Source organism: Cardiocondyla obscurior, linkage group LG12 (assembly GCF_019399895.1).
Source record: "Cardiocondyla obscurior isolate alpha-2009 linkage group LG12, Cobs3.1, whole genome shotgun sequence".
In the NCBI taxonomy this organism is placed as follows: Eukaryota; Metazoa; Arthropoda; class Insecta; order Hymenoptera; family Formicidae; genus Cardiocondyla; species Cardiocondyla obscurior.
The window spans coordinates 875,661-902,864 of NC_091875.1; the positions used below are offsets into that span (position 1 = coordinate 875,661).

The window sequence follows — 27,204 nt, forward strand, 5'->3', positions numbered from 1 at the left end:
CGCGACTGTTTAATTGCTAATTGCGTACGTACGCATTATTCAGTGTAACAGTTATAACAATAGTTCGCACCAATAATCGTACATGATATTACGCAATGATATGGTAAAACGGATCCAGTGTCAGCTGTTGCATAAGCAAAATGAGTACATCCCGGTTGAACGATTTCGTGTCCATTTATCCGTCTTAACAAGCTCCGCTTGAAGTACAACTGGTTTGCAGGGATATCTGGTTGTAGCGCGCACATATTATGCACTAGACCGCAACACATGCAGCCTCCCTAAGGAGCAGAATGCGGATGTCTTCAATTATGTAACGTCGAGTTTTGAAATAGTTGGAAAAATCCCGCATTCGCCAATTTGTTCAAACCTCAGTAGCTTTTTTTTTTTTTACAATCTTTCGTTCTTAAACAATAAATCTGGAATAAAAAAAGTTCATTAAATAGAGTCAATATGTTTTAATCAGAACATAATTAATATTTAATTAAACAATTCTTCAATATATTTTATATTGAAAGACAAACGACATGCTACAAATTAATTTTAAAATATTTCCTTAAAGAATAATTTCTTTCACTTTCACATAAAAATTTCTATCTTATAATAATGTCAATATAAACATCATTGCAGCGATACTCTTATCATTTATCAGTGTTGCATAAAACCGGTGATCCCATTTTAGTGATAATCGTTTGATAATTATCTGCAATAAAGTGCTAGAAGCGCCTTCTACACTGATCTCCTCGTACCGTTCACTCATACCGACAAATAAACATTTATTACATAAGATTTTTCAATTAAACCTACTTCGTTTAACATAAAATCTATTTTTACAGTTTGCATAATGGATACTTCATCCATCGATGGATCTTTTTTACGAGTGTGAACAAAGAAGCGGAGTGCGTGTTCCAAGACTTTGTTTCATCATTGGATCAACGTTGGTAAGTCCAATGAAATTTTTTACATTATTACAATTGCAAAAACAAAGTGCTTTTTTACTTTACGAATCTCTTTGATAATATCACCACACGTATACACACACGTAATAAAATTTGCGTTTATTATAAATACATAAGTTCATACTTGGTGCAAATATCTATCAACAGTTATATGACAGAGCGTTTTAATTGAAACAAATCTTTTAATGATTGATAATTACGTATATGAAATGACTATTACTCTAATTAAATTAATTTAAATATTACTCTTTACAACTATCATTTTAGATTAATAGTATCAATATTTTATAGTATCTCTTGTTTTGCTTTATAATACACAGTAACGATTCTAAGTAAAAGTGAGCGCGATAATTAATTTTACTTAAGTACAATTCCGTAACACTCTACAGTTTTACACTTTACATTCCGCATCCCAATCGTTCGGAATTACTTCGTGCCACGCTTGCTTTAGGTTTTGCAATAAGCAAGGATTCGCGCAATTAGGAATTTTCAAAGAATACGCATTTTCCGTTTGCGTATTATTCAAGTACAACACCTGCAAACAGAAAAGAGTTACATAATTATTGTACTATTCATAAACCATTGGAGTAGCAACTGCGAGAGAAATAAGAGACATATTTAGACAATACACATGCAACTTTAACATTTAAATGTACAGGCTATTATAGAAACCTCATCGATTATCGTGAACAATAATTAATTACTGCCGCTGATTCATTACATAAATTATATTATAATCATATAACTTGCACTGATGTGTTAAGTTTACCTATTATAATTTGCAATAATGACATAGAGATTTAAAGTAGAAATATTCGACGTTTTAAAGTTTTCGTAATATTGAGACGGTTTCTGATTATAAAAATATTTACGGCCGTACCGTAAACTTTAACGATACTACGATAACCGTACCTTCACTTCTTGGTCGACTGCATTATTTGCGAAGTGTAGCTCCAATATCAACGTCGCTCCGTAATCGGGTTTAAAAAGCTCATTCGTAAATCCCATTGCCCGCAGTACGTTAACGATAGTTATGTCGTGAGCGGAATAAAAATAGGATCTCTTTGCTTTGGAATTACTTCTACTCTCTTCCATGTTTTTTAAAATCTCTTTTAGCAATGGACCTGAAAATATCGGTGCAGTTTACAATACAGGTTCTCGCGGCGCAATTTTAAAAGTGCGCTCGCTGCGATATTTTACGTTTGCTCTCGCGAAGATGCACGTTGTCGTACCTCCACGAAGGCGTTTTTGAATAACGCCGTCGGTGAAAATTGCCAAGCTACGAGCAGCAATTTCGCGCATCTCGTTGTTGTAAAATTTGCGCGTCCACTCTGGAAGTTGCAAGCCATGCTGCTCCTCGATCTCGAGAGTATTGTACAGGAACTCGACGTCGGTGATCGTGCTAATGTTCTGCCCGGTATAATTCGCCAATTCTTTATAATAATCTGCCATTTTTGCGCCGGATCTTTCTGCCTCTTCCGCGTATGCCTGCTTTAGAGCGTTCTCCAATCTCGGACATGGTGCCTTTACCGTTATCAACTGCAATAAAATTACTGTATTAAAAAATAAGATCTTTTTTTATAATCGTTCGATAGAAAATTATGTATATAGAATCCGCGAAAATGCACGAAGCTCATGCGAGACTTCAAGCTGGAATTTTTTTTTAGTTTATGGTACAAACCTAGTTGATTCGGGATTATACCTTGTCCAAATTTCGTGGTATCGAGTGAACGGGAACGGGGGTCCACGTCAAACCAGGCACAAACTCATCCTCGAATCTCGGGACGAACAATCCGGCGAATAATGCTTGGGCTGACATGACGCACCGATCTGCGTAGCTGCTACGCGCCAGCGTGGCTGTGCTCTCGAACTTACGACCGATTACAGCATCGTATTTTAAGCGCATCCACTGACCCAAGTTATACAGTTCAAGCATTCCTTTCTAAAAGTACATCGCAAGATTGATAACGCGGCCTATTACTCGCGCTCGATTACGCGCTTCGCGATCGCGATGCATATTGCGTGAGAAGATGCAATTTAATTTATGGCGAACCCGTATATTATCACAACGCGTATCGATTCACCGGTACTTTGTGCATTTCACCTTGGTCAAGCTGCCCCAGCCATTGGGCCAATTGTAATCTTTGTAAGGATCCTTGGGATAGGTCTCTGTAGGCGTTCGATCTCCGTGGCGAAACAGCTGTCAAAAGAAAAAAAAAATTTCTGTGTGAAAAATAGATACTAGTTATTTAATACTCGGTATGCAAGTTTATCTCATCTTTTTTTTTTTTTTTTGCAACAAGTCCTTTATGATGAATGTTCGTTTCAGTGTAGAATAACTTTACTACAATAAATTTTAGGATTAAAAAAGAATAATAAATTAAATCTGGATTAAAGTTAATCTGTTCTGTATATAAATAAACATAACTCGAGACTCTGAAGTAAGATTCGTGTAAATGCAGTTTCAAAATGCGAATAACAACGCGTATTTTTTTATATTAAATATTGTACATTTTAATAAACGTTATCCTTTCAGTACGCAGAATTTTATATGATGTTAAAATAATATTCGTTAATTAAATATCTCGGAAAATTGTGAAACTAGCAGGTTTTAATTTTGTTAAAACGTAACGATTAAATTAAATTAAATTAACGCTTTGTGGCGTAGTAACGGAACAGCTGTTACAAACGGGCTACTCACAAAAACCACCTGCTGTAACGTGTCGGGTTCGGTAATATGAGACGCAAACGCTGTATACGCCAACATCGTGGAAATGATGAAGGTACCGAGTATGACCACGATTACGTATACACCAAGTTTTTTGGAGCGACGATTACCCATCAACGTGTGTCCTCTTGCTCGATTCATTTTGCCGAATTACACGTTTCTCGCGATAATTCCAAGTAACTCGTCCACCTGCAGGCTAGACAGTAAACGAGGATTCGTTTAGTGGTCATACGCAATAACTCGAGCACAAACCAACAGTCAGTTAAAGGCCATTATATCAATAAAAATTAATTTTAATCTTTGTTTAATTTGTTTAAAGAACAAAATAAGAAGACACGTTAGATACTTCTAAAGATGATTTTTTTATTCATCTGATATTTAGTTAGTCCCAAAAAAAAAAAAAATACCTTTATCAAAGTTGGAGGTACTCAGTCTTTTTCCTCTGTACATAAAATAAGTTTAATATATGCTAAGTCACTTTGTGTGATCGATCGCTAGCTTCACTTACTTTAATGTTGTCCCGCGGTTCATAAGTCAGTATCTCGGCGAAGCTGGGAGATATCCGGACCTAGCAACGAAAAAATAAAAAAAAAAGAGAAAAAAGTTAAAGAATAAAGAAGTAAAAATGATAATCTCTTCAAGTACTTAAGAAAACTCGTTCTCAATATTGTACGAGAAGTACTTAAATATGATAAAATTCTTCTGCACTTAAATCAAGGAAGGAACATTAGAGATAGATTCTTCATTTTCGTAAAAGGTCATGGTTGGCTTATCCCGCTTCACAAACAAGCGATTCGTTGAATTCAATCAGCGTCGGTGCGTCTGATATCGTGTATCAGGAAAGCACTTGCTTTTCTACCAGACAGCGAACGCCCGCGTGTGCTTATCACAGATTTCTATTATCTGCCGTATCGTGGCAAGTTTACTTGCGGTTAGGTGCGACGTCGGACGTTGTTCGATCGCGTACACAGTTCGCCGTATAAAAAAAAATACGTAGCTGCACGCACGCCGCGCTGGTCCCCGCGTCTCTCAGGCGATCCAGAGATCCGTGATCCGCGTGACGTATGAGTGTACCGAGATCAGCGAATGAGCTCGTGATGTGCAATGAGAAATATACGTACACGCGGTCGCCAGCTCGAGTACTCCGTTATTATCGCTTCGAAGCCTCGCGGATGAAACGCGACACACGACGAAGAGTCGTCGCAGCGTGCACTCTTCTCCGTGCATCACGCAACTGAAAGACCGACCGCGATGGTCACACACGTGCACGTATTATACTTACGTAAATCCCACCACGCAGGCACGCGTCTGGTTTTCTAGACTCTCGATTAGGCATACATCTGCGCTGTGTTTCATTTCATTAACTTTTTGTTTCTTTTTTTCTTTTTTCTTTTCTTTTTTTTTTTTTTTTGTGGTTTTGTCATAAAGTAATCTGGTTCGACGACAGTGTGACGTCCTAGTCTGATCGAGCAGTATCGTTAATAGCTTTAATGGTCTCTTAGTGACCTTTGCCTCTTCGCAACGGCGGTGATAAAATTTTTATACCTTTAATGGTCTATCTTTGCGAAATATCTTCGCAGAAAGAATACGCGATCACGAGATAATTGCGTATTACGGGATTTTTTAAGTGTCTCGTGAAAACAATTAATATTATCACGAAGTATGTAATTTCGTAATGACCCGATAAACACACAACGTCACAATGTTGAAATGTTGCTGCAATATTCTATATTTGCTGAGAGTACACACATTTTTCTGCATTCTTTTGCCAAGTTAAAAATGATTTAAACAGCAGCGAAAAATAATTTTTAACACAACGATTAGAAGTTCAAAGTATTGTCGGATAATTTTGTCAGAACTTTGACGAAATAATTGAACCAGCTTACGCTACAAAGTTGCCGTTTTACGTAATTTGCTAGAAAAAAGAAAAAGAAAAAAAAACAACCATACAAAATATAGTGACAAAGTAGATAGTACTTAGCATCGAGCATTACGAACAGAATATGGTATGTACGTCGTTTAAATAAACAGCCACGCATAGCTGGGTTAAAGTAACTTTTATTTACGATCAGTTTTTACTAGAGGCGCAATAAATCTTTTTTATAATACACAGAAATAACGCAGGTCGGCTTCGCGCGCTTCGCTCTGGGCGCCGGTGATAACCAAACGGGATTTCGCGATTAAGCGAACAAATCGCTTCGTCCGTGGGCGCACATTTATTTTTCAAATGGTAGGTAATTTATTCGCGAAACGAGATCCGCCTACGTCGATCGAACGATTTTTACACGAGATATTGGAGCAACAAAAGTTACGTTGCCCGCAAAAGAGTTATAGAAATAACATTTGCGACAAAATCCGCGTTGTAAATCCTTCGTGATCGTCATAATTCCGCGGCTATCGATTAATAACCGTTCAATTAACATTGTCCTGCAAATTGCACTAATGCGTGTTAATACTTTTAATATCGAATGTGGTTGGGTTAGGTTTAGGTGGTTTTGTTTTCAAGATATACCGAATAGATAATTTTGTAACATGAATCTTGCAAGGAATCAGCGAAACGTCATCAGCGAATCTCGCGTAATTTAACCTGGCCTTATCGAGCGGTCGCGTCTGCTTTTCATTAATGTCGTGCGTTATCATCGATTAACGGAGCTGTTATCAACGCTCACTGTGCGCTTTGGTTACCACCTGTTGACAGGAATGCACAAGCCAAATGTCGAAACGGGTTTTGCTTTATGATTGAAACAAAAAAAAAAATATATATATATTTATATATATATTTCGTCGCTAATTGCGTTATTTGTAGCGTTCGGGATTGTAGAGATCTGCAATTTGTTAACGTATTATTGAAAAATGTTCGCCGCACGCAAAAGTGACGGGCTTCAATGTTTCAAATAATTCATTCGATTTAACTTCGGCCAGATTGATCGGATTCCATAAGTCATGCGTAACGTTCGACATTTGTATTCCTGACGTGATTTGCGACATAATAATGTAAGTCTACGAAAAGTATCGAGCTTTTCTCTCTCTCTCTCTCTCTTTTTTTTTTACTTCTTTATTTAAAAATAAATCGGACATTTCTTTTTGCGCACCCCTGACCTACGGGCTAAGTCTAAGGTAGTCTATAACACGAAAGAAGAACGAAGTTTTACTACCTCTACGTCACCTTTTTATACGGTCTTGTTTTATGCAAGCGCAGTGTGCATCCCGCGCACGTTGCGTGTTAGTACGTAAGATAAATAGACGTTGGAGCTAGTAAAACAAAGTGACCTAAGTAGCAGGGTCCTCAAATCGTTTCGTGCAAAGTGCTGTGAAACGCTCGATACGCGTAAAATAAAAAAATACGATCGTCCGCAGCCACTACGAAACCGACGGTATGTCGGTCGGGGAACTTACACGCAACGCAGATTTACTCGGCTGCTTTTCTCTTAAAAGACACAAATCGACGTAAGATAACGCCTACGGGCACATCTAATGGTTTAATGGCACGCGATATACACATAAATGTATTTACTAATTAGGGTATATCATAAAAATAGTTATTGTTAATTTAATTATTCTTTCAAATATACGGGGAAATAAATTATACAATATTCCAAAAGAAATAAAAAACAATTTAATAAAAAAAAAAAGAGCCAAACTTGATTGATATATGTAGAAAATGCATGAACAGAAATATTCAAAGTTCTATCCTGGAAGATTTGTGTCGATTCGCGCCAAAGAGTATCGACCGTGCTCCGTAAAAGGAAAGCAGCCTTTGTCGTCGGCGTGAACGTAGTTCGAGAACGCCTGATTCTAAACGAACGCAACATCGATTACGATTATTATAATAGGTACGACGAGTCTTTCATATTTTTTTTTTTTTTTCTTTACACTAGAATATCGGGGAAGGGAAGATACACCGGGGGTGTGGGCGCTCGTACAGCACGTTGTTCGGTATTGAAGATTCAACGAGGCGGGCATTCGTAAGCTGCAGAAAAGAAATTATTCCGCACGCGTAAAGGATTAAAAGAAAATTTCTCTCGCGGTGCTCGCTCGGGCGGAAAAACTCGTCGTGGTTGTACAATTTCAATTGCAGATAGTAGAGTAAATGCAGCCCGGAAGTGGCGCGTCATCGATTCGCGGAGGCGCGACTCGTAGGAGCCCTATCTCGTTGGATCAGCGAAACGCTACGTCCGTCCACTTCATTTATCTTGCGGCACGAATAAAGTTGCTAATCCGCACGCGGCTCACGCGCAACAAATAGAAATAACGGAAGAACAAAACGCAATACCTGGCGAGAATGCCTTTACGGTGCCCTCGAGTTTTTCCTCGTCAGTCCAGCGAGGAGAGAAGTAATTTTATTCAGAGAGCGATTCGGGCTTATAAAATAAGTTTACGAAGTTGTTTGTGAGAAATCTTGGCATCAATACTCGATTAAAGTAGATAATCTATGGCATCTGGAAAATTTAAATTGGCCACCGAAATTCTTTTTCATAGAGTCCACTTATTATCGATCGTGATTAATCTTAATTAAAGATCGAACCGCGCGTTTCATTCGAATAGATATGAAACATAGGCGAATCTGTTTAACGCGCTATTGGTATCCATTACAAATGTATGGACGTTCACTTCGAATTTATTTTCAACGAAAGCATTTCCGCCAGGAACTATATTATCGTATTCGCTTTTAACGGCAGGAAATAAAGAATAATTTAGCAATGCAGTTGCAAAGTGCCAGTGGTGCAACCAGAAGAAGTGTGTGAAAGTTCTAAGTGCGAGGGCTAAACGAGAAGGCTGTCATCAAATTTATTAAATTCAACATCGATTAACTGTAATCGTACCTATTCTTTTTTTTTTCGTTTTTTTTTTTTTTTTTTTTTATTATTAATAAGGAACTTGTACTAATTGCGAGAAAGTATACACGTCTACGCACACCCTATAGATTTATTAAAGGGAAGAGGAGAGTAATTAATCACTCGAGTGCTCGGTTGCGCCACTGGCAACGGACGACTCTGAGATCTGTGGTTCAAGCTCGAGATAGAGACAAAGTGGAAGGATCGAATCGGGAGTGACATTATTACGAGTTGTATAGTAATCCCTCTGCATCAGCGATCGTGTCTGCGATCTACGCCTGTTCCGAGCGACGCCTTCGTCCGGGACCGCCGGCGTAGTTCGCTGCCGCGAGTCCCATCAGGTGCTTCGCCGCCTGAGAACCGCTAAAGCCGCGATTCAGCCCCAGGTCCAATCCTCGTTTGGTACTGCGGACGTGCCGGTTCGATTGTTCATCAGATCGCTAACTGAATCTCGACCGTCACCGAGAGAAAAATTACAGCCACTTTTGGCTTCGGTTATATAGCTTCGCGAAATTTTCAACGAATAAATACAGTTTATGGCTATTTACGGCAGTGGAAATGACTAATTGTAAGTGAAATTTATATTCATATTTAGAAATAGCATGGAATGATTTTTCTCTCGGTGCATCTTTAGAAAGGGCCTTGCTCCAAGAAACACTCGTTGCTCGAGATACGTAAAAGGCATTCGGGCCGCGCTAACTATATAAAAGCCGCAGACATTTGATCCTATCGGCGCTCTTATATCAATTGATTGGAACCAAGTCTTTTCTATATATACGAATGTGTGTCGGCGCAAAAAAAAAAAAAAAAAAAAGGGACACGTACAGCAAAAATCCATTATCGACATTTTTAAAATAAAGCCCTTTCTAAAATGAGCGGTCCATTTATAACTAGTGGAATCAAAGCCAAATTAAAGAGCCACTGCAGCGCGGAAGAAATATCAACGGAAAAATAATGTTCTGAATATAGAGCGGTGAAAGCATTTTAGAGAATAGATTTTCTATTGATACGCTTTCTATTGTACTAAAGAGGGTCCCAGCTGTTGCTAGTAAAGTTTTAATGAATTTTTTGGGAAACGAGCCAGCTTTAAGATGTCATAGAAGCGATAAAACAGGAATAATTAAAAGAATAATATTGCATACGCATACGTGCAAATGTAATTAAATAATACTGATATCTGCTAAGCAATAGCACACGTGTAATGTAGATTATTGTAATATCAAGTTCACTGTAACATTGTCTTACTTTTCCATCTCAGGGCGGCTCATGACGGCGCGACTAAGGCGGGAAAGTAACTCTAGAAATTCTTCTCGGTTCATGTCGTCCTGCTGATCCCAATAACTTTCGTGGTTGCGTGCGTAGTGTAAAATTCAATTGATCGATTACTGTATTCGCGAAAATTCGCGCGCAGCAACTGCTGACACAGAGAGCATCATGTGGGAAATGCAATTTGACTCGTAAGAAAATTTACCACAATTTCTGTCCCAGCAAACACCCGCTTCTACTATCGCGAGAAGGTGATACCCTGGTAGCTGAAGTGAGCAACGTAAAAATATATAGTTGGCCCGTATAATTCAGGAACGACGTTAATAGACACGCTCGCATGTAATTCGAAATTGTTCTCCGCCGATTGTCGGAAACGTCGTTTCGGCGAGTCATTTCAGTTACCAGAAGTCCTTTTCTATCGGCGTCGTCAAGTGGGAACTGGGTTAAACCGTTCGAGCGGACGCATTTCTGCCCGCCGTTTAGTATTTTCATTTAATTGTAAATACGCGCCCGGCGCAATTGCGATTCGCATTGATACATACATATTCGATGAGTGTATAATATTTAAAAATTAATTTCGAATACCGTAAGTACTTTCAAACGTGAGTAATCAATTGCTCGCAAGGTAAAAGGTTCGCATTCATTGATTTATGATTAATAACTAATCACGGTAAATTCACAGTTTTTGTACAATATGTAGATTTAAAAAAAAAAAAAAAAAAAAAAAGGTGGTAAAATATTTACGGACACCTATACGATTTAAGACGCGAGGCTTATTAATTTTTATATTACTTTTACAATACACGTCACAAAATCTTTTTCTTCTTTTTGATTTATTAAATATAAAATTTGTATTACCTGTGCGGTATTGCGTCGGCTGTGAAACTCGAAACTGCGACGACAACTAGGAACGTCAGTAGGGTGCATAAGACAGTCATCTTAGACATCTAAAACAAGACGATTACATTGCTGTAATAACTGACAGTATAGTTATAAATTAAAAGCTAATCGTGCAATTATAAAACGTGAATAATCTCATCAAGTACTTATGCAATTTTTATTTAAGACACATTAGACGCGCTTTCAAATAAATATGAACGTCGTAGCTATTCGGGTTTTCTCTGAAGTTCTAAATTCCTGCGGTACAGAATAGCCCTTGGCATTCAAGGTGGCCACGTTTAGTGTTAAATTCGACGGTAAATGAAATTCACCCTCAACTGGAACACTGGGTTAAATTAATTCAATACGATTTTCAAAAGTCAGAACTTTAAAAGATTTTTTTTTTCTCAATTATTCCCAACGAATTCTTTTTTTTAATTTTTGGTATAGTTTAAAAATATTTTTAATTAATCGATCTCAAGATATAAGCAACAAAAAAAAAAGTAAAAAACAATACAGCGTTTATTGCGCCGTTTGAGGGTTAAGATGCGTGAACATAAAGCGATGTGCTCACGTATTCTCTTTGTAATACTGCTATTCTCCGTTTCACTGCTCTACTATCGGGCTACCATTTCCACCATTTGATGGGAAATACGCCAATGTTAATGGATACGCTTCATTCATGCATATGAGCGCAACTGTGGATTAAAGAGCAGCGAGTCTCGAGAGAGAAACGCTGATTGCGAATAATCTTGCAACGGCAAATGGTTGTCTCGCGTAATGTCGTGGAAGTTTAGCTTGACGGGGCAAAATTTACCCCAATATGAAATTTGCTTTGAACAACCATGCAGCATTAACTGCAGCTGGCGAAAAAGTACCGTTTTATAAAAATATGGTTAAAGCTGTTATTTAAAAGTTCCATTAGCGGTTGATAAAACGGTAAGAGTTACAGAAGTATTTTCGAATATTCTGTATGATAAGACGAAAGAGAAAGAAGTTAGAATAAGAAATATAAGATGAAAAGTGTACGAAGAAGGTGCGGGGGAAAAAAAAAAACTTTAAATATATTTTATCAAGACAGTGCGCTTGTACCTGCCTGCCCTCCGCCGTCATTTGATTTGTTAGCTTAGGATAACTTCTTTTACAAATACGAAACGTGACTTCGACGGTCTCGCGTCGCGAGATGTAAGTAAGACATGACGGCTAGAAAAAAGTTGCTGTGAGGAAAAACAAACATTTACCAAAAAGATGTTAACTCGCCCGCGTTCTCGAAAGTAAAAACTCTCAAGCAAATTTCAGGAAACGGGTGCCGCTTCGAGCTGCGTCCCGAAACGTTCGCTGGTTAAACGACAGCCGATTTGCATTTATCGCGTTCCGGTCGAGCAACGCGCGTGAATATTGTTCCCGCAACTACCGCGTGCGGTCCGTATCTTTCCAGAAGTATCTTCCGAGATGCGGAAAGTTCGCCGTTGTATGAAACACCGAGTAAGACGTAGGTACGAGGGGGGAGTGAGATCGCGGGAATGGTTAAAGGCACGAAAGACAAAACAATGGCCCCTCCGGAATACAGAGAAAAGTTGGCGCGTTCTCGGCTAACAAACTATTCAGCTCGCGACCCACGGAGAACGTTTCGCCGTCATCCGATGATAATGTATATATGAAGGAAGAGAATTCTCTCGCCCTGCGGAGTTAACAGCGCAGCCATATAACACATCCAGTATTGCAATCGAGAGGATTTAGAGCTATCGTGCAGTTCCTAAATAAAACTTTTATCCTAACAACGTCTCATGCTGCTCCATTAATCCTTTCTCGTGGCACGACACTTTTCCTTTTCTTTCATTAACACGATGAATTGTTTATAATTTAATAAAGTATAATTCCCGATGTGTTAGGTTACTTTGCATATTCTTCATGATTTTTATATTCGATTGTACACATTATGAGCTTATATCATTAATTAGTTTAAATAAAGCTGGTTAAACCGCGACTCTTTTTGATAGAATTGTGATTTTTTGGAAAAGTATTTAGCTACTAAAAAAAATATATATTATATAAAATTGTTACTTAAAAAAAAAAGTTTTTTAGATTAAAAATAATGTGCCACACAAAGAATTAATGATATTATCCATAATTATATCCAGTGATAATGAAAAACGCGAGAAAATTAGGATGGAATGAAGATAAAGGCTGATAACTAGATAGATGATTATTTTCAATTTCGAGACTAAATGATATCAATGAAGTAGATTTGCGCGATATGTATCTTCAAAGGTATTTAAAAATTCTATCTGTGGTCGAAGTTCTTGTTTTATCTTTCTCTTCATTTTTATGAATTTCGCAGAACGCTCATTTTTCTCTCTTTCTCTCTTTAGCGTTTATTCAATCAGCATTTTATTGCGGTACAATCAGAACTCGCTTTGAATATGCCTTGCAGTATAGGTAGATAATTGGATTCGCTGCTCGCAATAATTGATGGCCACAGGCTGATATTCCATATCCATGTATTTATTTTCGCCCGTGAAAGACGACACGTTTATATTTCTGCGCTGTAAAATGATATACTTCTCTTTTATATTATGTTAAAGCTGCAGCGTGTCGAGTTATAATAATATCGTGTAAGCGTGCACGAAAATATGTCCGCACGGTTTTTTCGTCACACATCAAGCGTGAAAAATGTTAGTTAAAAATGCGGTAAATATCTTTATTTATTAAGCATATAATTTATATAAAAACTAGAAATTACAAAGCGCGCGTCTCGCGTGCGTAATTTACTCTTGCTTCTTTCAAAAACAAAATTGTTTCACATTTAATAAATTTTGGCAACGAAATATGAGTATATCGCGTACGGTGCAATAATTAAATTAATACATCTCTTATTAACTCTCTTATTTGATGTAAATAGGGATTAGACATTACAAAGCGCGCGCTTCGAATTGTGGCTCGCGCGCGCGGTGTTCGCATCGTCGCTTACGGTCTCGACTCACCGGCTACACAGCAATGAATCCTTCAGGTAGATCAGTTAACACGCTAGTGGCTTACTTTCCGCGCTACCCTCACTCCCGGTGCCTCCACCTGAGACCGGGCAGCGGGCCGTATGCGTGTCGCGCGCGCGTGGTCCGAGAGCATCGCCCCGGCACAGCTGGCCGACTGTTGCGTAACCTACGACAACCGCGGGACCTACGGCAATCTCGACTGGTCTCGGCGGCGTAAGTAACTCGCGCGCGCGATGTCTCACGTTTGCACGTCCCTCTAATTCCATTCGATCATCTTAATTATTACTGCTTATCTTTTATGTCATATTTAATTGAACGTTGCAATTATTTGTTACAGATTATCTTTGCTGTACCGTGACTTTCGCTGTTGAGCATCGGTCGGTGAGTCGTGTGACTTCATTTTTTTAAATATATACAATTTGGGTGGGAAATTTATATTTTTACGGTTTATTTTTTTTTTTTTTCTTTTATGATAGGATTTGTATCTCTTTCGTAAATTATTCTTGCACCCACACACATCGTGAGCATTTATGAAAGCATTAACAGGGGGGGTTCATCTGCATTACAGTTGATCGCAGACAAAATAAATCTTTATTTCGCCAAGTTATACGGTTTCTCGAGTCATTCTTCTCCTCGTAATGTCTGTTAAGTGGATCGTTTCCGCGCTTTAATTTCATACGCACGGCGTCGAACACAAACTGGAGACAGAAAGACGCACTGTACGAAGTTAACGTTCTGAAAACACTTAAAGTTCGCGTTTAATTTCCTCTATTGCTATTAACGTGGATTAGACGATCCCGGCGCCGTCTTTCTCGCTTTACCGTGCCCGGGAGATGCTGCGAATCGTAAATCTACGTAATTTCGTCGAATTTATCGTGCCCGGCTTACTTAGGAGTGATCGTACGCCGAACGAGGACGGGTGAGATAAATCAAATCATATTTAAGAAAAAAAGAAAAAGAAAAACGAAGCCGCGTGGCGACGTAAGAGTATGCTAAGTATATCGCGCGGTTAACGTTGTTAGTCCTCGTAAAAATAACGTAAAAATTTACTTTCCCAGAAAACACGTTCCCGATAATTGTTCCCGGTAGTGCCGCCGTAACCGCGGGGCGAATCTAATAACGCGATAATCGAGTTTCAATCCAGAAACCGTCCTTGTGCCGATCGTTCGACCCTATGGATTTTTTCCTACCGTCTACTTCTACGCGCTGAAAAGCTTTTATTTTCGTTTGTTCGCAAGGCGAAGTGGCACTTGGCCAAAAAATATTTGCTCGCCATTAGGGGTGACGTAAACCAATCTTATGACGTGTAAATATAATTATTTAGATATATCTTCGCACCGAGTTGGAGAAGTATCATCGATATTTATTGGCAACAGGTCCATTTGTCATTCTCTTTGAAATTTTTTTTCCCCCTTATTAATTTTTTTTTTATGCAAGTCAATAGAGTTTAATATCGTTGCGCCTGTGTCAAAACTGATCAATTTTTTTTTTCACGGTACAAAAAATAAGAGAAATATTATTTCCGGAGCAACGAGACGGTGACAAAGAGAAAAGAATTAATTTCGAATTCACGGTACACGACCGATTGCGCAATTATAACTCTATTCAGTCGTTTCGCTTTTTAGTTTGTTGTATCCATTTCGCTGTTAAATGACCATTTTTCTGTAATGAAACATGTGCCGCGATAGAGTAAACGAGTTTTACACTTAGTTTTAAACTCGAGACGGTTACAGTATTTTTTTTTTTTCAATTTCTAAATTTATTCAATCGTCGCAGGGATTATTTCAGTTTCCTAACAATGTCGTCAAGATCGGTAGTTGGTGGTTCCTTATTTATTATTCATATAATGTGAGTGATATCGCGGTGGATGATGAAATTTGCGCACGGACGGTGATAAAAGCCACGCATGATTAAATCTAAATAAATAGCGATCGCTTATCACAAACGCTATTACGAGCGATATTTATCGTATTTTCGACGGTACTAAAATTTCAATTGAGTTAATCCGCATTTCAGAATTTTATCTCGCATAATTAGTTATGTAAATAGGATTATCTTCGGTTATATAAATCTGTTTAATTATCGTGTCTGTAAATCAAAATATATCAATTTACTTTTATTACATTACATATTATATTAATTATTTTTACATTCCGCAGAATTTTAAGTACGCACAAATTATTCCTATTCGCTTCATATTTTTCACCGCAAAATATATTTAAAAAGAGATAAAGTTCTTAATTACTTATCGTGTTTTGGTAAGTTCGTGACATTGCTAATACTTCAACTAAATTATTCCGCTTATGCGGCCCTATTTGATTAAAAGTCACGACTGTAAAAAAAAAAAAAAGAAAAAGTTGTCACGCTAGCAATTTCGAGACGGAAACTTTCGCCGACGTGCGCGTCAGTACGTCTTTTTCATGAAACGTTTCCATACGCGCGATAAAGTAGCAACTAATGTAACCACGGCCGATTCCGCAATACATTGTCCGGTCGTCGCAACTTCGTCGACATTGTAGATGCATTTAAATGCATTCTACAGTTATCACGACGGTGTATCGCGCGCGCGGTGCATTTACCCCTCGCCCGTCACGCTGGGATGTAAAAATAAAACACAGGCGCGATTTGCAAGACAATGGAATGACGCACAATATAAAAGCGCCGACGCCGGCGGACACGGGTAATCTCGCAAAAATTGAACTGTAAAAACATTACCACGGGCCAATACGATTGCGTCGCCCGATCGATGTCCGTAAAAAAAAATATATATATTTTAAAGCGCGTCCATCGATGCAAATTACTTTTAAATAAAATATCTCAGGACGTGTCCTTTAACTACTTTTTTTTTATGCAAACCAACGCGACGCCGTGGAAATATCATTTTACTTTTACAATACATACCCTCCCAAAAGAAAAAAAAAAAAAGAAAAAAAAAATGCCTAAGTTATTCTGTTATTTCAATATTCTTAAGTTAGGCCTCGTGGATTCTCAGATAAAAATAACAGCCCACCGTCAAGAAATTCTTTCGCTACAAACAAACGCGATAATTCCCGAAGTAAGAACTCGCAGATAGGCACCGAACGTGTAAATATGCTTCCCCTAATGTCGCGCCGCTTAATCAATAAGTAGCAATTCAGAACAGCAGGTCATATTCTTTTCAGAATACGCAACTTGCAGTAATGTCGGTATTAATAGACCGGTTTATATTAATACTCTGCGTCATAAAAATAATTATGACGTAATATAGATAAACGCAATTTAATGAACCAATTATTCGGCTTGACTGCGTTATTAAGTGAATAATATTGCTTTATATGTATATACATATATAGTGCATTTACGCTGCATATTACCACCGCGTTTATCGTCTCTCTTATACGAAGCTCCGACATAATTAATTGCGCAAAACGAGCTGCTGTTGTAGTTTAAAGATTCAAACCAATTCAACAAATATACGAATCAACGATCTAATAAAATGGTAATCATATTAAATGCCTACGCGCTGTTATTGTTGATTGCCTAGTCATATTGGCATTTCTCTCGTGGACGTACGGCTCAGCAGCGGTAGCTGAATAACAAATCTCATTAGCATAACCGTTCACGCAAAACTGCGATCGATGAACGCGCACAGGGCCTTGACATATCCTTAGCTTTCCAGTATTCGGCAAAGTTCAATTCTTATAAATCAGGCACGTGTTTTTTCAATGCATAAATGTTTTTCTTTTTTTTTTTTATCTTTTTTATTTTTTTTTAATGCCTTAGCATTTGTTATTAAATTATTGCAATTAAAGTCGGAGAAATTGCGAGTCTCCGCACTGGGAGAAAAATTTATCTCCACCACTTTATGATATTTCTAACCATTAGTATAATCAGCTGAAACATCATGATAGTGGAAATGGTTGAGTCAACCATATCCATTTATTAGAAATATCGTCAAATTATAATCGAGGTTAGACCTAACCAACATATTTCTCTCAGTGCGTTTCCGCATTTCCACGCGATAATATGTCGCGTTGCGCGTATCATTCGCCTGCATCGGGAAAATTAAATTCTCGGCGCAAATACCGCAGATTATAAGAATGGACGCGAGACCGGACGAGATGGATCTTTTCTTCAAGCTCCCCCGATAACGAGTTTGCCGCGGATTTACGAGCGGCTGAACGGTCAATACACAGCTACGCGAGCGGATGATGCGTGGATGTCCCTATGAGAATATTTGCTTGATCGAGACGTCATCTCGCACGAAACGGGGGAGAGAGGAGGGAGGGGGTGGGGAAAGAAAAAACGTGCCAAGTTTTTGTAATATCTCGATGTCAGCCGCATTTATAGCTTATCTCAATTTTACGACGGCGTTGCCGTTAATGAGATTTTTACTTTGACTCTCTTTATTCTATATTTATACCGTCTTTTTCTTCCCGGCACTAGCACGCGGGATTTATAGGATACGTGGGATCTGCGAAGCTATCCGGATTCCCGGCGAGACTGCTTAAAAATTCACACCTCGCGACACGCGTTTGAGTTCGAGAGTGTCTTGCGCTAAAGCAGACGTTTTCTTTCGAGATTCGACGCCTTTGGATCTCGCTTAAAATTCCATAGATCTAAGGACATAAGTTTTTTTTTTTTCAAGCGGGGACAAATTGTTCTATTCTAATCTTCATTTAGAAACTTCAACTCTTTCCCCAAAGTTTGGAGAACTTTAATGGAAAGTTGAATGAAATAATTAAATAACGTCACGGCTGTAATTAAGGGCGGCGCTACATTTGTTCCTTTCGTCTTTTCGTTTATTGGTTTCTTGAGATACAGCGAGATTGTTTAAAGGTATAGTTTATCATATCGCGACGATACGTGGTACTTTTGAATTTAATTTTAACACGATTCTGTCAAGAAGGCAACTCTGAACCCTGTTGTTCGAGATTTCGACATTTGACTTTTCATCAACACGATATACACGGGGGAAGTACTCTGTGGTTGATGTGCGATTTATCCGACGGTACATGAATCTTAGGAATACTTGACTTCGTGTTCCACTTAGAGAGGTAAACTTAGGAAACACTTGAAGATTCAGTGCACGTCCAAAAGCCAAGTACTGTTTTTCCTCTCGAGAATTTCAAATATTATTTCAAAAAATTTACGCAGCTCGGGGATCTCTTTTTGACCTTTTCGATGCACGCCTCCTTATTTTCGATCTGCTATACGATATTTGCATTTGTATTAGAAAGATATTATTTTAAGAAGAAGTTAGGGTCGTCTTCGGAGTATAAAAAGAGCATTTAACTAAAACAAGTTATTCAGAAAAAAAAATGGATATTTAGCATTTGCATTAGAAAGAATTTTTACCCCGAGGGAAATTAAAATGTTTTAGTCGTAGAAAGTACTTGATTAAAATAAGTTATTTTTTTTTGTATTTAGAGAGCTAGAGAAAAACGGGAAGGGGTTAAGAATAATTATATGAAGAGTATATTATTTTATACATTAAAAATTAAAAAAAATGAGAAGAGAGAGAGAGAGAGAAAGAGGGAGTATAAACCGACAAAAATTCTTTAAAGGATTACTGAATTAAAAGACACGTCGAACCTAACATAAGACCGTAATGCATTTCATGCACGCACGCAGCGGCGAAATTCCACATCGTAGTGGAATTTCGACAACCCTTCGCTTTGCTAGCGTCGCAGGTAAAACGCCTTTGTTTCGGGGAAATCCTTTTTCCCGTCGCTCGTCATTGCTGCCATTGTTAACGTGGTTGTCTACCCCGTTTCGGACGCTTTGAGAATTTTGCGCCGCGCGAACGACGAGCATGTCTGACGCGATACGGATTCGCTATAAAAATGTGCGAGCTCAATAAAATACAAAATTAGATCAAAGTAAAAAAGACGTTTTTCAAACATTTTATTTAAAACGTCGCAGTAAAAAAAAAAAAAAAAGAAAAGAAAAGAGGAAAGCGTTATTTTAAATTCGTTAAATTAAAAGACAATTAATTTCTGACTTCTCTTTTAAATGAACTGTTCTGACATTTCACCCTCGAATATCGCAGGATTTGTTATCACCCCTTTCTAATTAGACACAAAATAATTCCACGACAGATATCAACAGAGAGCGGATTAACGAAATGGGCGCACGGTTTATTGTTTGTGGAACTCTCGTCGCGTGTGTCCTCGGAGTGATGTATCGTTCCTCTGACATTTATATATTAGCCGTCGTTAGTACCCGGTACTTGATCAAAATTGTAGAGGAGATTCCCTCGTAGTGAGCAAATGAAATTAATTCATCATAAAAGTTCACTCAAGAAAGCTTCGGCGGCTGATTAAACACTCCTCGTTCTCTAATGAAGACGATTTTAAAAGATCAACAAAAGTGTTACGTCGCCTCCGGAGCGAAAATTATTAGCGATGATAATTAAATTATTACGAGAAAAAAAAACACAATTTATTTTCAATGGCGACCAAATTAATAAATTGTAGAAATAATAATAAAATATTGTTAATCCATCGCGACAAGTTTTTAATTAAATATAAACCTCGAATTATTCCTGTCACGTGCAAGATAAATATTAATTGCTACGACGACCGAAGTGATAAGGCTATTACGTCACGATAAAGCTTGCATGAGAAAATTACCGTTCTCACTGTAATCTTGTGGTGATCTAACTTTAAGCGCCCGGGGATTTGGCACACTGAATACACATAACGCGCGAGCAGCTGTTGTATATGTAAAGCCGAAATACCGTGCACGTAATAGATACACGATTTTACGGGTTTTATAACGAAATTGCGGGGCTCTCGAATCCGCCAGCTGGATCGGTCTCTCGCTGGACCTGTTGGCTCCGTTAGACTTACTAACGACTTTTTAAGTAAACACAAGGTAGATGTCCCGCGAGATCGACATGAATTAAAAAATAAATAAATAAACCGAGTAAATTTTTATGAAATGCATACAAGAAACAAGAGCATTTTATAACAGATTTTACTCTCGAAATCTCCCGTTTTTCGATAGTTCACAGTTTTCGTCTTAATCACGTTCGAGTTAAGTAAAGAGGAATTTCTTGAAAATTGAACGGTAATTGTACATTTTACTTCGAAAATATCTGTAAAAGTATATTTTTGATACATTGTATGAGAAATGTTGCATAGCCATTGTATGAAAAAAGTTGATTGAAATCTTTTCATGCACAGGCGTGTAATAAAACTCGTATTCGCCTGGCTGTTCTACAATACTTCTGTATTATGTAGCTCATTCGACGTGCGTTCGCTTGTAAAATACTTTTCCACGTTTGTCATTTTTGTAACGCATCATGTTAGCTTTTAATTAATTAAACTAAAATTGTAAGCGCGAGTTTTGTAAAATAGACGATTGTGCGATTCGACTGAACTTAATTATCCAATCGCCTTTTTCCGTTCTCAGCTACGGTAGCATACAATTACATATCGCAAACATGGCTGTTAGTCGCTTTATTATTTTATTTGCATCTATAAACAGGGCTTTATGCACAGTTGTTTATTATGTATAAAAAATTTTTAACACGAACAAACGGCTCTTTAATGACACGCGCGTTTAAGTATTAATTATATTAAATGCAATTAGAATATAATTAAAAATTGTTACATATCCGCTTTGTAAAATAATTTGATCGCATTTTTTAATTTTATTTTTTACGATACGTCGTTATTAAAAATGACAAACGAGAAGTTTGACAGTATTATCGGAGCAATTAATTCGTTTTCGTATTATTTATTAAATAATTTCTACGTATCGATATATGTTAGATACTAATTTTTTTTTTTTTTTTTTTTGGTAAAAACAAAGTAATGTGAAATACACAGTGTTTCGAGTATATTTATCTTCATAGGAACTAGACGCGTCTGTTCCATCGTTTTTCACGATACGCGTAAGCCTCGGCTTTCGCCGCTTCGACCTCTATTATTAAGAGGCTGCCGTATCTTTTCGATCAAGAAGACAAACTGGCCTCCTTGCTTACTTTACGGAAACAATATCTCGATGGTGTTTTTCTTGAACGAACGGCATTTCGGCAATTTGAATTCCTATGCTCGCTCCCGTCGCGGAAGTGCCCGTCACATTTCGATCCCACGCCGTGACGTCACGTCGCAGAGAATATTCATTTTATGGTGATAATCTCATTTTACTTTCCGAGAGGCGACAATCGCGGAATACAAATTTGCTCGTTAACCGCGATGAAAAATTTACGATTTTAACCAGGATTTTTAATTAGTTACAAAGACGGAAACATCGCGGGCGTGTTTAATAAAATTTTGAATGGAAGTTCGAAGAGAAAGAAATCTGCGTGCCAAATTAACCTGGGATAATCCTAATGAACGACGGTCACGTCAAAATTCCGTCAGAACGTGAGACTGGGAGACCGTAATGGACAAAAATTTCTAAGCAGTTATTTTAAAACGTATTCAATTTCGAAAATTTCCTTCCGGCGAAACTCATCGTTTTTCTGTGCGCGACGGTCCTTACGTATATTTCTAGTCTCGGCAGTGTACACGTGCTAATATTAAAAGCCACTACTTTTCGGTCCACCGAAATTTCTGCGGTATCGCTGTAATAAGAAGCGACCGAGTTTACCTATAAATCAATGATACTCCGCGCCAAATGGTCCGCGCTCCAAACGCTTGACTGTCGCGATAATATTCGTTGCGCGTAAAGTCAGTCTGCTGCAGTTGACTGTAAAAATGATTAAAGGGGTCGATTTAATATAAATCCGCAAAAAAAAAAAAAATTAAGCGGGAATAAAAACCATATCCCTCGTCGAAAATTCAATATCAGACATCGGCAAAAATTATATACGAACTCTCTTTTTTTTTTTTCTTTTTATCGTTGCCATTATTATTCAAGAAGTTTATGCATCTTTGATGTCGATTTGTTTTACATTTTCGTTTTATTTTCTTCTTCTTTGCCTCCCATCAAAATATATCACTATCTATACATAACACGTGAATATTTAGTTATACAGAAAAAAAATACTTTTAATAAAAATCACATCCGCATACGGTACATCGCCGTGAGCTTCCCATCTAACCCGTACAGCTCGTTGATAATATTTTTTTTTTCCTCCGAAGCTTCCCGTAAAAGCGCAGCAGCCCGTAATCTCTCTCGGAAAAGTGCAAGGCGGAAAAGTGAATTAACGTATTTCGAAAATCAACGACACTCCGCGTCGCTTATTTTGCTCGCGTGAGCGCGTTTAAAATTACGTGAATTCTAGAGCGGGTACGAAATACACGGACACCGGGGGTAAATACTTTAAACAGTTTATTACGGCGTGGGATAAATTACGTAGACGAGATATATCCCGCTCGCGGCTTTCATATCGTCGGGCATGAAAGTCAAAACGCGTTCCGGTTACAGGTAGAACTCGCCACCATCAAGGGTCCATTCATGCGAAACTCACAGACGTATCGTCGCGAAATGACATTACTCGCCAACGTCCCGTCGAACGTTTTGTGTGCGGAGCGCAATTTGCTTTTCCGTCGGTTTGCGCAAATGCCGTTATTCCAAAAGAACATCTCATCTCATTCAGATCTAAAAATAGATACGGCTATCCAATCACTGTATTATTGCACAACCCGTCGTAATCGCGAACAGATTAATTATCTGAATCATCGAAGCTTCATTTGTCATTTCTATTTCAAGTCATTTCGTTTTAGGTCCCCGTTTCAATAAACTTCCCCGGGTAATAATTTTTAAAACGAAAGAGATTTTGTTCGTAATAACTTATTATAATTTTATTAGAATTTTGTTTGATTTGAAATGCTCTCTCCTTGTCGCCGGTTTTGGAATTAGCATTGCGTTTTTAAAACGGTGAATTATTAGAATCGCACGGGAAGAATGGCTTTGCGAAAGATGTGCTGTAATTTTATTTGTCGTGAGTAATTAATTGCAACTAACTTTTTTATCTCTGGCTTAGTTAAATGTCAGCGAAAAACGCGCTCAGAACACTGCTTCTTTATGACTAATCCTGGAGCCAATCCTTTCACCCGACGATTTCCTGCCGGCGCGGCGTGGCGCCGTAACACTCCGAGCGCGTCGCTGACCATCGTCGTTAATCGTTTCGTAAATACGGCAAATACATCTCTATCTAAAGTCAATCGTAAAATATTTGCTCACAATGCCGCACGCGAGTCGCGCGCAAATGTTTGGCGATCGATTATAACAGCTACCGCGGCGAATTTCGGCATTTTTACATTTCGTCCCAACGGAGGACTCGGCAAAATATAGGTTTACCGTCTATTTTAACACTTTTATTCTCTCAGCACTTATAGCCAACGACCGAAAGAAACGTCAATGCTCTTCGCGGTACCACGAACATGTAAAAAGTTTAAAAAAAAATCGTATAAGTAAATTCAAAACCAATAGGCTTCTATTACCTGCATGAAGCGCATGATTTTCATAATGCACTCGTTTTACTTTCATAAAACTGAATAATATATTAAAAAAAAAAAATTTTGTTTTGTTTTGTCGAATGTTCTAAATTATTTGATAAGAAGCTCTCTCTTTCTCTCTTTTTCTTTTCATTTGCGCTACCTTTAAGCCAGCAATTATACGCAACTCAAACGACTGATTAGTCGACTTTATTAATCGATCATGGCAATTGGAGAGGAAATTACGAGGATACGCGTCACGGAGTAATCCTGCGATGAATGTAATTTCGCGCACGTTGACGATAACGGCCGAAGGCTGTAATTAGATATTAATCGATTGCAAATTATCATAATGCGTCCGTTGCGGTTTTGTGTTTTGTATCGAAATACGCATCGGATCTCTTCCAGTTTTTTTTTTCCGCCCGCCGACAACGGCGTTGCGGAATCACGATTGGTTATTGCGGTACACGCGCCACATTAGGTGCTTTATCTGTCAACAATTAATCCTTTTGCTGCTGCCGCGCTACGTGGACTATGTGCCCTTTCGACCGCGATCACGCTCCGCTTCGCGAGCGTGGAATGAATGTTGGTTACGTCTATTTTGGATTGGATGGGCATTTCGCCGCAAAAACGCGCGATGATATTCACCCAGGTCGAGTTTTATTCGCTAATGCAAAGTGCCCCGATAAACTGTATCAATTTCACGACGGAGAGTTTTTCCTTGTAAATTCAAAAGTGCTTCCCTTCTTTAAAAATTTCAAAGAAAGTCACCGTTCAAAGTTTAAACATTTAAATTACGTAACTTGAAAAGTTGTGTAAATGTTGTATTCCGCATCAAGTGTCAATAAAGCTATTCCTCGACGATAAAATTTGATATTTTTGCCGTCGAAGAAACGTCAATTGAATTTTTAAGACAGCAAGCAGTAAGTTTTTGATTATTTAATAATGTCGCGAATTGTAAAAGCTTCTGGATGGATGGATGAAATCGGCAAGATATGAGAAAATTTGATTAACGTAAGGTATTCTCTTTCGCGCCAGCTTGTTTCATCTTTTCAACAAGCACCCGGAAGCTTCTAAATAAATGCAATTCTCCGCATTTCGACGGATTTATGGGGCCGACGTTTTCGTCAAAATTATTTCGCGGCGCGCTTGTTTAACCTAAATAATTCCATAGTGAGGTTTTTATCTTATTTTTGTTATATTACTACCTGTGTATCATCCGAAAAGTTAATTTCACATATCAAAAGTATATCGATAATCGATTCCCCGCTCTCTTCCAGCGAAATATATTTTATTAATCACAACGGAAGCGATATTTTAAAGAAAGCACATCACTCTAACAAATCAAACCTAATATTTATTTCATTTAAAGTAACCATTGAAAAGCGAACTTTGAAATTCAAACGTGATTAGTGGCGAGTTAATGTTACACAACATTTAATTAATAATTAAATATAACACAATCAACAACGGAATTGTATATCATTTTTAATTTCTAAATAAATTGAATATTGCATAACGTGAATTTACGCGGTAATAAATTTAATTTCACGTAACAATAACGATTGCGACTGTCAAAGTCCACTTTTCTTTTTTGTGTATTAACATTAGCCTTGAGAGTCTCTGTTTAATTCGTTATTTTACTCGAACACTAAATTTCTTAAAAGAAACTTACCACTATTTTTTTTCTTTTTTTTTTTTTCTTTTTTCTTTACTATGAGGTCGAATAAAGTTACTCCTCAGCTCCAGCTTGAAAAGTAACATATCCACGAACTTTATTGTATTTATGTGTACTGCAGATTAAACAGAGATTCTCTAAATATCTTTAATAATTTCTATGGTTGACAAACTGTGCGGGAAGTTCCTGCTACCCGACGTAGCGTCGAGTAGTACTACTGGTCGCGTAAATGCGAGGTATTACTACGGTGAGACACAACGTTGGAATTTACTACCGGATAATCACAAGCGCGAAGTTATTCTCGAATCGTAGGGCATGTGGGATTATGCGAACGCGTGCATTTGTCATCCGATTTGAAAGATTGCTCTTACTAACACAACGCACTACTTGAACTACTAAACTCTGTACCTTTAACTACTTTAAGAACATCTTCGTATTAATCGTAAAACTAATTTGAAACAAAATGGGCGATACATCCATTTATATTTTATTAGCATTACGAATTGAAGTATTTCGATTATTTTTAAACATAGATGGAAAAGCTATCACACTTTTAACTATCTGTAAGTCATTCTAATGCTGATATTACGAAACTCTTCTTTTAAAAATCTAAGTCTACACAGATAGAGGTTGTTACACGCGCGGGGGTGATGTTCTTTAAAAATGCCAGGCGGAAAATTAGATACGCTTCGAAATAGACGGCGTACCTTGCTGATGAGGCTGACGAGGACCGGATGGGTGACCGAAGCAGGCCTGGGCGAAGGGAAATCTACGGCGACGGTGGTGTGTCGTCCAGTGACGGTTGTTACGGCTCTGCGAGGGCGAACGGTCCTCCGCGCGTTTATATAAGCCCGCGCGACTTCGCGACTCTCGCATCCCCCTCGTATATCCCCGCGCACGTCCCAACCGCCGGGGATGCTGGGGATCCCACCCCGGCGCCGGTTCACCGCCGAAGCACGTTCTCGTCCAATCAAACGTACCCGTGTACCTCGGTCACGGCGTTCCCTCTCGCCTCCGTCCCCGGGACAACGGCGGCCACCCACGACTCCGTGAATAAGGGGTACTAGCGAGGGGAGGAGGGGAAGGGGTACGAATCTCGGAGTGCCGACGACGAAGCCGCCGCCGAGATTTCCGAGTATGGGTGTATTCCACAGGTGCTTGCCCCTGAAAACTCCCGAGCGCGAGAAGTCGCTTCTTGATAGATTACCTGACTGCCGGCCGATTCGCCGTGGAAGCGCCGCCGGACCGCCAAATGGACCCCTATTGTGCGACGAGGGGGACGATCGATTTTTTTTTTTCATTTCTCGCCGCCAAACGTAGGAGACACCCCCTCTTGTGCGCGATATCTTTCGCTCGCAAAAAAGAAAACACGGCGCGTGACAGGATAAACACAATTTGTCATCATATTCGCGAGATGCAAGCTTCGACGCGTGGCCCTTTTTTTTTTTTTTTTTTTTTTTTTTAACGTTTCTTAGCGACTGAATATAGTTTCT

The 27,204-nt window shown here is 38.4% G+C and overlaps 2 protein-coding genes across 7 annotated transcripts; both read right to left on the reverse strand.

Moving 5' to 3' along the window:
- Positions 1-1,040: 1,040 nt before the first annotated feature.
- Positions 1,041-5,040, reverse strand: LOC139107066 (lysosomal acid phosphatase-like). Of its 6 annotated transcripts, none has more exons than XM_070664325.1 (9): positions 4,806-5,040; positions 4,193-4,252; positions 4,092-4,126; positions 3,658-3,880; positions 3,061-3,156; positions 2,659-2,898; positions 2,189-2,495; positions 1,869-2,080; positions 1,041-1,491 (listed from the first exon to the last, which is right to left on the reverse strand). In XM_070664325.1, exons 4-9 carry the CDS (start codon positions 3,823-3,825, stop codon positions 1,348-1,350), a joined length of 1,167 nt encoding a protein of 388 aa, XP_070520426.1. In that variant the 5' UTR covers positions 3,826-3,880; positions 4,092-4,126; positions 4,193-4,252; positions 4,806-5,040; the 3' UTR covers positions 1,041-1,347. The 6 variants fall into 6 exon arrangements, with proteins under 6 accessions (XP_070520426.1, XP_070520427.1, XP_070520425.1 ...); XM_070664326.1 differs by having other exon boundaries at positions 4,611-5,040; XM_070664324.1 differs by having other exon boundaries at positions 4,330-5,040.
- Positions 5,041-8,510: 3,470 nt separating this feature from the next.
- Dh31 (diuretic hormone class 2) lies at positions 8,511-26,560 on the reverse strand. The gene is made up of 4 exons (XM_070664329.1): positions 26,419-26,560; positions 10,644-10,732; positions 9,765-9,860; positions 8,511-8,924 (listed from the first exon to the last, which is right to left on the reverse strand). The coding sequence occupies exons 2-4, from the start codon at positions 10,730-10,732 to the stop codon at positions 8,792-8,794; spliced, it is 318 nt and encodes a 105-aa protein (XP_070520430.1). The 5' UTR covers positions 26,419-26,560; the 3' UTR covers positions 8,511-8,791.
- Positions 26,561-27,204: the final 644 nt, after the last annotated feature.